This window comes from Muscardinus avellanarius (assembly GCF_963383645.1).
Source record: "Muscardinus avellanarius genome assembly, chromosome: 17".
Lineage (NCBI taxonomy): Eukaryota > Metazoa > Chordata > Mammalia > Rodentia > Gliridae > Muscardinus > Muscardinus avellanarius.
Genome location: NC_137803.1, coordinates 53,808,539 through 53,820,578, shown reverse-complemented (window position 1 = coordinate 53,820,578; position 12,040 = coordinate 53,808,539). Strand labels below are relative to the sequence as shown.

At 42.1% G+C, this 12,040-nt stretch overlaps 1 protein-coding gene across 1 annotated transcript in view; it reads right to left on the bottom strand.

The window, feature by feature from the left end:
• Nucleotides 1–12,040, bottom strand: part of ESCO1 (establishment of sister chromatid cohesion N-acetyltransferase 1) — a gene marked incomplete at its 5' end in the record, with an annotated part of 47,689 nt that overhangs the window by 32,535 nt on the left and 3,114 nt on the right. Inside the window, one exon of the mRNA XM_080714717.1 lies at nt 4,160–4,220. Coding sequence (XP_080570843.1) covers nt 4,160–4,220 — 61 coding nt within the window. The remainder of the gene's footprint in view (nt 1–4,159; nt 4,221–12,040) is intronic.

Genomic DNA, 12,040 nt, shown 5'->3' with positions numbered 1-12,040 from the left:
GCGCTTGGGAGGCAGAGAGAGGAGGATCGTGCAGGTTCGAAGCCAGCCGCACTGGCTTAAGAGACCGTTTCCAAAAATAAAATAGGTCTGGGAGTGTAGCCCAGAGACAGAAGGGCTTCCAGGAACCCCAGTAACACCAAAAAAAAAAAAAAAAAAAAAAAAGAAAAGAAAAGAAAAGAAAAGAAAAGGAAAGGAAAATAAACTAGTGAGCAGAGCATGGTAGCACAGGCCTGTAATCTTTATACTTGGGAGGCTAGGACAGGAGAATCATAGGTTTGAGGCCAGCCTTAGCAACTTAGTGAGACCCTGTTTTAAAATAAGAAATAAAAACGGGTTGGCGATGTAGCTCAAAGGTAGAATGCCCCTGGGTTCCATTCCCAGTTAAAAAAAAAAAAAGTAAAAATCGTGGTAACCACATTTGGGAGATTGAAACAGGAGGATCATGGTCCGAGGACAGCCTCAGATACTTAGTGAGGCCCTTTGCAACTCAGTGAGACCCTGTTTCAAAATAAAGAACAAAAAAATAGGGATGTATCTCAGAGGTAGAATGCCCCTGGATTGCATACCCAGTACCAGGGAAAAGAAAATTGTGGTATCCAGAGGTTAGGGAGGGAGGGAAGGAGGGAGAGAGAGAGGGAGGGAGGGAGGGATGAAGGAATGAAGACAGAGTGATGAAAGGTACAGACTGGGCTTTGCAGCTAGACAGCTCCTAATGTTTTACAGCACACATGGTAATTGGTGACAAGTGTGGGGGGGTACTGGAGATTGAACCGAGTAGTGCTCTACCACGGAGTTACATCCCTAGCCCTTATCATTTTTCATTTGGTGACAAGGTCTTCCGAAATTGCCTAGATTGGCCTTTCACTTTCAATCCTCATGCCTTAGTCTCCGAAGTGACTGGGATTATAAAGTGAGCTCACTAGGACTGAAGGTAAGTGTAGAGCTGGTATGGTGGCAAAAGCTTCTAATACCAGTACTTAGGCTGAAACAAGAGGATCCAGGTTCATGACCAGCCTCAGCTACTTAGAGAGGTCCTCTGCAACTTAGTGAGACCCTGTTTAAAAATAAAGAATAAAAAAATCGGGCTGGGGGTGTAGATCCAAGGTAGACTGCACCTGGGTTCAAGTCCCAGCATGACAAAAAAAATAATAATAATGAATAATAAGAAATTGATCTGGGGGTGTAGCTTGGAGGTAGAATGACCCTGGGTTCAATCCCCAGCACCACAAAAAAATAAATACATAAATAAATAAAAAAGGGGGCGGGCATGGTGGCGCACGCTTGTAATCCCAGCATTCGGGAGGCTAAGACCTAGAGGATCGTGGTTCACGGACAGCCTCAGCTACTTAGTGAGGCCCTCTGCAACTCAGTGAGACCCAGTTTCAAAAATAAAGAATAAAAGCCGGGCGTGGTGGCGCAGGCTTGTAATCCCCGCGCTTGGGAGGTGGAGACAGGAGGATCTCGCAGGTTCGAAGTCAGCCGCGCTGGCTTAAGAGACCCTGTTTCCAAATTTTAAAAAAAGTATAAAATAGGTCTGGGAGTGTAGCCCGGAGGTAGAAGGGCTTCCAGGAACCCCAGTACCACCAAAAAAAAAAATAATAATAATAAAGAAAGAAAGAAAGAAAGAAAGAAAGAAAGAATTAAAAATAAGGCAGGGGATGTAGCTCAAAGGTCAAATGCCCCTGAGTTCCATCCCCAGACCTGAAAATAAATAAATAAATAAATAAATAAATAAATAAATAAATAAATAAATAAATAAATAAATAAATAAATACAGCAGTCAAGAGTATATTCCAATCAGGCGTGGTGGCCCACACTTGTAATCCCAGCATTTGGGAGGCTGAGACAAAGGATCACAGTTCACAAACAGCCTCAGCTACTTAGTGAGGCCCTTTGCAACTTAGTGAGACCCTGTTTTTTAAAAAAAATAATAATAAAGGCCGGGCGTGGTGGCACATGCTTGTAATCCCAGTGCTTGGGAGGCTGAGACAGGAGGATTGCACGGGTTCGAAGCCTGCCTCAGCTACTTAGTGAGGCTCTCTGCAACTTGGTAAGACCCTGTTTCCAAATAAAGTAGAAAATAGGGTTGTGAGTATAGCCCGGAGGTAGAAAAGCCCCTGGGTTCCACCCCAGTACCATCAAAAAAATAAATAAATAAAGGAAGAAAAAAAGAATAAAAAATAGGGCTGAGGGTGCCTCTCAAAGGTAGAATGTCCCTGGGTTCCATCCCCAGTACTGAAAAAAAAAAAAGAATCTACATCAAAATAGCTAATAGAGGATTATGAATGTCTCCGAAACAAAACAAAAAAATATGAATGTTTGAGGCAACAGGTATGTCAAATACTTTGATGAGATCACTACACACTGTATACATGAAGTAAAAGATCATATTGTACTTCATAAACATGAACATTCATTATGTGTCTACTAAAATGGTTTAAAAATCAATGTTAAAAACTACTTGAATCCCCGCGCTTGGGAGGCTGAGACAGGAGGATCGTGCAGGTTCAAAGCCAGCCTTAGCTAGTTTAAGAGACCCTGTTTCCAAATAAAATATAAAATAGGTCTGGGAGTATAGTCCAGAGGTAGAAGCCCCTAGGTTCCATTCCCAGTAGCACCAAAAAAAAAAAAAAAACCGAAAAAAACCTACTTGAGTCTAGCTGGGCATGGGTGCCAGCTTGAAATCTCAGTCATTAGGAGGCTGAAACAGGAGGATCCAGGTTCACAGACAGCCTCAGCTACTTACTGAGGCCTTCTGCAACTCACAATAAAGAATAAAAAAAATAGGGCAGAAGGTGTAGCTCAGAGGTAGAATGCCCCTGGGGTCAATTTCCAGTACCAAAATAAATAAATATACAAAAAGCAAACAAACAAAGAAATTAATAAATAGGACTAGGGGTACAGCTCAGAGATAGAAAGCTCCTACGTTCAATCCTCAGTACCACAATCAATCAATCAATCAATTAATCAATAAGTTTAAGGGTATAATTCAAAGATAGAACAACCGGGAGGTTAACCAGTACCATAAAGGAAAACAAAAGCAAACACATAAGAAGCAAAAACTTTTTAACATACTTAAAACACTTACATGTTGATAATATAAACCAGAACAACCATTTTCGAGAGGTATCACATAATACAATATAGCTATAAATTTATCTTAGCAATACAGTCACACAAACAGGAAGGTCGTCCCCCCCCCCCCCCCCCCCGGTAATAGGGATATAACCCAGGGGCATTCTACCTCTGAGCTACACACCCCCAGCCCTATTTTTTGTTCTTTATTTTGAAACCGGGTCTCACTGAGTTACAAAGGACCTAAGTAGCTGAGGTTGTCCACAAACCACAATCCTCCTGTGTCAGCCTCCCAAATACTGGGATTACAAGTGTGCGCCACCACTCCCAGCTCGATGTTTCTATTTTAGGTCGGTCGGTCGGTCGGTCTGTCTGTCTGTCTGTCTATGGTACTGGGGAATGAACCCAAGGGTAATTTACCTGTGAGCTACAACTCCAGCTCTATTTTTTTGTTTTGGTGGTACAGGGGTTCCTGGAATCCCTTCTACCTGCGGGCTACACTCCCAGACCTATTATATATTTTTTATTTGGAAACAGGGTCTCTTAAGCCAGCGAGGCTGGCTTCAAACCAGCATAATCCTCCTGTCTCCGCCTCCCAAGCACAAAATTACAAGCGTGCACCACCACGCCTGGTGCTCCAGCTCTATTTTTATTTAGTTATTTATTTTGGTGGATTCCTGGTAACCCTTCTACCTCCAGGCTACACTCCCAGACCTATTTTTATATTTTTATTTGGAAACAGGGTCTCTTAAACCAGTGCAGCTGGCTTCGAACCTGCTCAATCCTCCTGTCTCCACTTCCCAAGTACGGGGATTACAAGTGTGCGCCACCACGCCCGGCGTAGCTCTATTTTTATTTTGAAACAGTCTCACTAAGTTGAGGAAGGCCTAAGTAGCTGAGGCTGGCCACAAACCTGAGATCCTCCTATCTCAGCCTCCCAACTACTCTGACTACCAGCCTCCAGGCCCAGCTGAGGCCCTAGGTTTGATCCATAGCAATGCAAAAAGAAAAAAGTATAGTCATAGAAAAAAATATGATAAAAAGAGAATTTGTAAGTAAATTGGTAGTTACTATTATACCTTACCTGCTATCATTGTTCTTAGATGACTGGTCATGGAGTATACTGTGCTGTTTGAGAGCTGAACCTATAACTTAATAAAGAAGATGGGTTATTTTTTTTGTGGGGGAGGGGGTCTGGGGATGGAACCCAGAGGCATTTGACCTCCAAGCTACATCCCCTGCCCAATTTTTTATTCTTTATTTTGAAACAGGGTCTCACTGAGTTGCAGAGGACCTCACTAAGTAGCTGAGGCTGTCCGCCAACCGCGATCCTCTGGTCTCAGCCTCCCAATGCTGACATTACAAGCATGCACCACACACACCTGACTTAGAAGATGGGTTATTTACTATGCTTTTTAACAGCCCTCTATCTAATGTCTGAAATTATACATAACTGCACTGAAGTTTCCTTTATTTTTAGCTAAAAGTATTTGATAAAAAAAAAAAACAGAACACTATTTGTTATTTGTCCCTTACAAATGATACTTCAGACAAGAGGCAGAAAGGATGGCTCATACTCGGGCTACAGAGCTGCAAAGAGATATGCTTTCACAATCACATAAACTATAAATAAACAGAAAAATTACCTTGTTAAAATACGGTCTATGTGATTTATTTTTGATACTGGGCCCTAAACCCAGGGGCATTCTACCTCCTGAGCTACACCCTCAGCCCTTTTTTCTTTTTTTTTTTTTTTTTGTGATATGGGGATGGAACCCAGGGGCATTCTACCTCTGACCGTCACCTCCAGCCCAATTTTTTTATTTTTTTGGTGGTACTGGATGTGGAACCCAGGGGCTTTATGCCAAGAGCCTCACTAAGTAGCTGAGGCTGGCTTTGAACCTGTGATCCTGATCCTCCTGTCTCAGCCTGGGATTACAAGCGTGCGCCACCACACCTGACTCCCAGCCTATTTTTTATTCTTTATTTTGAAATAGGGTCTCACCAAGTTGCAAAGAGCCTTAAATAGCTAAGGCTGCCCTCGAACCACACTCCTTCCATCTCAGCCTCCCAAATACTGGGATTACAAGCGTGTACCACCACTCCTGGCTTTATTTTTTTATTTTTGAAACAGGGTCCCACTAGTTTGCTCAGAGCCTTTCCTAACCTGAGGCTGGTCTCAAACCTGCACTCTTTCTGTCTCAGGCTCCCAAGTACTGGATCACAGGCATGCACCAAAACAATCAGATAGTTTCTGTATTTTTTTTGGTGGTAGTAGGGATTGAATCTAGCGGCAGTCTATCTCAAAATAAAAGAATAAAATGGGGCTGGAGATGTGGCTCAGAGGTAGAATGCCCCTGGGTTCTCTCTCTAGTATCCCCCCTCAAAAAAAGGACTGAGGTGTAGGTCAGCAGTAGAATGCCCAAGTTCAATACCCAGTACCACATAAGGAAAAAATAAATTAGTGCCATAAGTCTACTTTATTTTCCAATGAATAAATGAATTCCTCATATTTATAGTAGGTATTCAGTCTTCCCATACTAAAAGAGAAAATACAACTGGGTAATGACAAGAAAATACATGACAGGCAATGGTGGTGATTATCTCTGCTCTAAGTATCTTTATTTAACAAACAAAAATAATAGGAATTAAAGATTTCTATATCTTCTGGCATTTCATCTGATATAGGTGAGCAAATCCCTACCCAACAATTATTATTATTATTATTATTATTATTATTATTATTTTTTGCGGGTCTGGAAATGGAACCCAGGGGCATTCGACCTCTGAGCTACACCCCCTGCCCTATTTTTTATTCTTTATTTTGAAACAGAGTCTCACTAAGTTGTGGAGGGCCTAACTAAGTAGCTGAGGCTGTCCGCAAGTCGCAATCCTCCGGTATCAGCCTCCCCAACAATTCTAATAACATATTCCAAGCCAGAGGTGGTGGCCCATGCCTGTAATCTCAGTACTTGAGAGGCTGAGAAAGGAAGATCCCAGATTGGTGGCCAGCCTTAGCAACTTAAAGAGACCCGTTTCAAAATAAAAAATAGGGCTAGGGGTGTAACCCAGATGTAGAATGCTCCTAGATTCAATCCCCACTAACACACACATACCCTACAAAAAGAGGTTCACAAGGTTATAAAATACAGCTTTTGTATGGTAAAAGCTTCAGTAAGTAGTGAGACTCTCATCAAGTGAAAAACTCACAGCACTTATTAAATCCTTAATGGTTTTTTTTGAGCGGTACTGGGGATGAAACCCAGGGGCATTCTACACTCCAACCTACACCCTCAGCCTATTTTTTTAAATTATTACTCCCTCTTCCTCTCCCTCCCTCCCCCTCCCTCCCCCCCCTCTTTCTTTCTTTCTTTCTTTCTTTCTTTCTTTCTTTACTTTTCTTTTCTTTTCTTTTCTTTTCTTTTCTTTTCTTTTCTTTTCTTTTCTTTCTGTGGGGCTGGGTGGGGATGGAACCCAGGGGCATTTTACCTCCGAGCTATAGCCCCTGCCCTATTTTTTATTCTTTATTTTGAAACCGGGTCTCACTGAGTTGCAGCGCGCCTCAACTAAGTAGCTGAGGCTGTCCACAAACCGCGATCCTCTGGTCTCAGCCTCACGAATGCTGGGATTACAAGTGTGCGTCACCACGCCCAGCTATTCTTAATTTTTGAAACGGGGTCTCCCTGAGTTGCAAAAGACCTCGCTAAGTGCTGAGGATATCCGAGAATCTCGACCTCGAGTCTCCGCCTCCCGAATGTTGGGATTACAAGCACGTACCACCATATCTGGCCTTAAACCCTTAATTTAAACCAGGCTCGCCGGGCATGGTGGAGCAAGCTTGTAATCCCCACGCTTAGGAGGCTGAGACAGGAGGATTGCATTGGTTCGAACCCAGTCTTGCTGGCTTAAGAGACCCTGTTTCCAAATAAAAATAAAATAGGTCTGGGAGTGTAGCCCGGAGGTAGAAGTGTTTCCAGGAAACCCAAAATATAAACAAATAAATAAAAATAAATAAACCAGGCTTAGCATCAAAATGCATATAATCCTAGTACTTGAGGTTGAAGGATCACAGGTTCAAGTACAGCTTCAGCAAGTAGTGAGACTCTCATCAACCCAGTAAGACACTTTCAAAATAAAAATAAAAATAGGGCAGGGGGTGTAGCTCAAAAATCAGAATGACCCTGGGTTCAACCCCCAGTAGCAATAAGTAAATAAATCCTTAATTTAGGAGTTTCCTGAGCCACGTGTGGAGGCACACACTTGTAATCCCAGTACTTGGGAGGCTGAAACGGGAGGATCACAGGTTCATGAGCCTCAGCAACTTAGTATCCTCTGGTCTCAGCCTCACTAATGCTGGGATTACAAGTGTGTGTAACCATGCCCAGCTGAGGCCCTCCACAATTTAGTGAGACCCTGTTTCAAAATAAAGAATAAAAAATCAGGCTGGGAGTGGAGCTCAGAGGTAGAATGGGTTCTAGCCTTGGTTCCAAAAAAAAAAAAAAAACACTCTAGCTGGGTGTGGTGCAGGCTCGTAATCCCAGTATTAGGGAGGCTGAGACTGGAGGATCGCAGTTCTCAGACAGCCTCAGCTACTTAGTGAGGCCCTCTGCAACTTCATGAGACCCTGTTTCAAAATAAAGAATAAAAAATAGGGCAGGGGGTGTAGCTTGGAGGTCAAATGCCTATAGGTTCCATCCCCAGACTCTCAAAAAAAAAAAAAAAAAAAATTCAGCTACTGAAGTTTAAAGAACCTAACATATAAGCCGGGCGTGGTGAAACATGCTTATAATCCCCAGACAGGAGGATGGCAGGTTCAAAGAAAGCCTTAGCAACTTAGTGAGGCTCTCAGCAACATAGTAAGACCCTACATCAAGAAATAAGAAATATAATACAGCTGGAGGTATAGCTTGGAGATAGAATACCTCTGGGTTCAATCCCCGGGACCAAAAGCAAAAAGAGGATCTAAAATTAAAAAGTATGAAATGACTACAATGCATTAATAATTTTTTTAAAAGCATGAAAAATAAAGTACCACCACCAACTTAAGCAATACATTTCACTTCTCCAGAAAGTAACTCAAAAACAAAGTAAGAGATGTAAAAACAAAGAACTTTCCTGGGTGTGGTGGCACACATTTGTAATCCCAGTACTTGGGAGGCTTGAGAGAGGATGGCACAGGTTCGAAGCCAGCCTCAGCTACTTAGTGAGGCTCTCAGCAACTTAGTGAGTCCCTGTTTCGAAAATAAAAATATGGAAATAGGTCTGGGAGTGTAGCCTGGAGGTAGAAGGGCCCTGGGTTCCATTCCAGTACCATCAAAAAACAAAAGTCTTAAGTCACTAGAAGTCAATTTGTCAGAAAGAAAAGGCAATAACCATGATAGTCACAAATGAAAGCTGGGCATGTACATGAACAACTATAATCCCAATACTGGGGTCACACACACACACACACACACACACACACACACACACACACACGATTAAGAAGCGTTTACCAGGCCTGTGGTATACACATTTCCGGTAACAGACTTTGAAATCTAAGTAACATTTTAGAGTCTTACCGGGGAAGTGAGTCTCTCTGTGAGTCTCTCCCGCAGTTCCTGCCTGGCTGAGCACAGCTCCAGCAGCAGTGGTGTTGTCTGCTGGACTGTTTCCTGACTTGGATTTCAAACATGGGCTGAAATTCTGAACATATAATTCAAGAGTTTTATATGAGACTTTGGTGCTTATCCAAATACATTACTAGTAAATTTCAGTATAAGAAATTTAAGATAACTTTGTATTTAGAGTAATTCATGTAGATATGCCTTAAAGTCTGCCCATGATCTTGCCAGTCTACTCTCAGCAACATTTCCCACTTCTCCCTCATGCTACACTTATTTATTTATTTGATGGTACTGGGGTTCTTGGAAGCCCTTCTGCCTCCGGGCTACACTCCCAGACCTTTTTTTTTTTTTTTTTTTTTTAATTTGGAAACAGGGTCTCTTAAGCCAGCATGGCTGGCTTCAAACCTGCGCAATCCTCCTGTCTCTGCCTACCAATTGCGGGGATTACAAGCATGCGCCACCACATCTGGCAAAAGCAATTACTTTATTTTTTTATTATTTATTTTTTTATTTTTGGTGGTACTGGGGTTCCTGGAAACTCTTCTACCTCCGGGCTACACTCCCAGTACCTATTTTTATACTTTTTTATTTGGAAACAGGGTCTCTTAAGCCAGCGCAGCTGGCTTTGAACCTGCGCGATCCTCCTGTCTCTGCCTCCCAAGCGCAGGGATTACAAGCGTGCGCCACCATGCCCGGCGTCATGCTACATTTAAAACTCGCCTCTCCCACAGCTACCTTCCACAGGTGCCTAGCTGTATACTTTTTCTCAGTTCGATGTCTAGACTGTACTGCTGAATATGGTAGTCACTGCCACCTCTTGAGTTCTGGCACTTTAAATGTTGGTTAATAACATTTGACATGTGTTAATGACATAGATCAAAAGCCAAAATTTAAAAACATAAGCACATGCAAAAAAGCAGTAAAATATGTCTCTAATGACTTTTAAAACTGATTACATGTTAAAATTATACTATTTTCAGCTGGGCAAGGTGACACATGCCTGCAATCCCAGTACTCAGGAGGCTGAGACAGTAGGTTCTCAGCTTCAAAGCCAGTATTTGGGAGACTGAGGAGTATCATCAGGAACCAGCAAGATCAAAAAAAAAAAAAAAAAAGGAGGGTTGAAGGTGTAGGTCAGAAATAAAATGCACGAGATCAATCCCCTTTATAAAAAAAAATAAAAAAAAGAAATTCAACTCTGCAAGAGCCACAACTGTCTTCTCCTTTGCTGAGGTGGAACCAAGGGCACTGTACAGCTACGCAAGGCTCCTCCGCGAAGACAGTCTCCATGCCTCAACTTGTTACTCATACTACTACTCGCTATTTATTTCTAATTACTGTCACTGACTAGTTGGTAAAAACTTTCTATGAATAATTGTCTCCTAACTGATACTTTCATGCACATTTGTACAGAAAATGAAACCTAAGTGTACAACCATATGGTGTCTGTTCTCCAAGTTCATTTTGATTTTAAGCCCAGGAAAATAGACATTGATATATTTTCATGGCTTCCGGCATAAAACCCAGACTCCTAACACAAATGTGCTCCCAAGAGCCAGGCACGGCGGTGCACGCTTGTAATCCCAGTACTTGGGAGGCTGACACAGTAGGGTAACAGGTTCCAGGCCAGCCTCGGCTACTTAGTGAGGCACACCGCAACTTAGTGAGACCCTGTTTCATGAAAAGTAGGGTAGGGTATGTGGCTCAGAGGTAGAATGCTCCTGGACTCAATCTCCAGTACTTAAAAAAAAAAAAGGTTTTTTTGCTCCCTGACTAAATGTTTCTAAAGGGAAATCATTATTTATTTGTAGTTCTGGAGATTGAACCCAGAGGCATTCTACCTCCAAGCTACACTTCCACTTCCTTTCACTTTTTGTTCTGAAATAGAATTGTGCTAGGTTGCTGAAAGTCTAAGTGGCCGAGGCGAGGCTGCGATCCTCCTCATCATCCCAAGTACTGGGATTATGGGGTTGCGCCACCAACTCAGTTCAAGAAAATCTTCTATCACTCTCAAAATGTTAGGGCGATTTAACTTTTTTATCTATTCATGATGACTTTTTACCTCAAATAATTTAGTGTTGTACAAAGACAGCCATACTGAGAACTACAACACCTGGCTTCTAATCCTAATTTTTTTTCTTTTTTTTTTTTCTTTTTTTGTGGTACTGGGGTGGAACCCAGGGGCTTTTCTACCTCTGGGCTATACTCCCAGACCTATTTTATATTTTATTTGGAAACAGGGTCTCACTAAGTTGCTGAGAGCCTCACTAAGTAGGCGAGGCTGGCTTTGAACCTGTGAGTTCCTCCTGACTCAGCCTCCCAAGCACTGGGATTTCCCACCACGCCCGGCTTCTAATCCTATTTATGCCAAACAAGTGACCAAAATCATTCTACTCAGTTTTTGCATTATAAAATCAAATAATTAAGCCAGGCATAGTGGCACAGGCTTGTAATCTCAGCATTTGGGAGGCTGAAAGAGAACGATCGCAATTCGAAGACAGCCACAGCTACTACTTAATAATGCCCTATGCAACTCAGAGAAACCATGTTTTAAAATAAAAAGTAAAAAACAGGGATGAGGGTGTAGCTCAGAGGTAGAATGCGCTTGGGTTCCATTCTCAGTACCGCAAAAAAAAAATAAAAAATAAACATAAAAGTAAATAATTAATACAAGCCAATAACTTTTTCCCTCTGTATTACAAAGCTCCAGAGTTCTATGCATATAAAATTCCTCTTTATTGGTTTTATATATCAGTATTTTTTTTTCGTGGTACTAGGATTCCTGGAAACCCTTCTACCCCCAGGCTACACTCCCAGACCTATTTTTATACTTTTTTTTTAATTTGGAAATTTTTAATTTGGTCTCTTAAGCCAGCGTGGCTGGCTTTGAACCTGCACGATCCTCCTGTCTCCGCTTCCCAAGTGTGGGGATTACAAGCATGCGCCACCACACCTGGCTATATATCAGTATTCTACATATTATTTACTTTAGAAAGAACAAGGCATCTTCCAAATATAAGACTCTTATTTTTTTATTTTACTTTATTTTATTTGGTAGTACTGGATTGAACCCAGGGGGCAGTTTGCTCCAAGCTACATCCCTTTCCTTTTTTGTGTGTGTGGTACTGGGGTGGAACCCAGGGGCCTTCTACCTCCAGGCTACACCCCAGACCTATTTTATATTTTATTTGGAAACAGGGCCTCACTAAGTTGCTGAGAGCCTCACTAAGCTGCATGATCCTGTCTCCGCCTCCCAAGTATTGGGATTACAAGTATGGGCCACCACACCCGGCTTCCCTGTCCCTCTTTTATATTTTGTTTTTAAAACAGGGTCTCACTAGGTTGCTGAGTGGTTATGT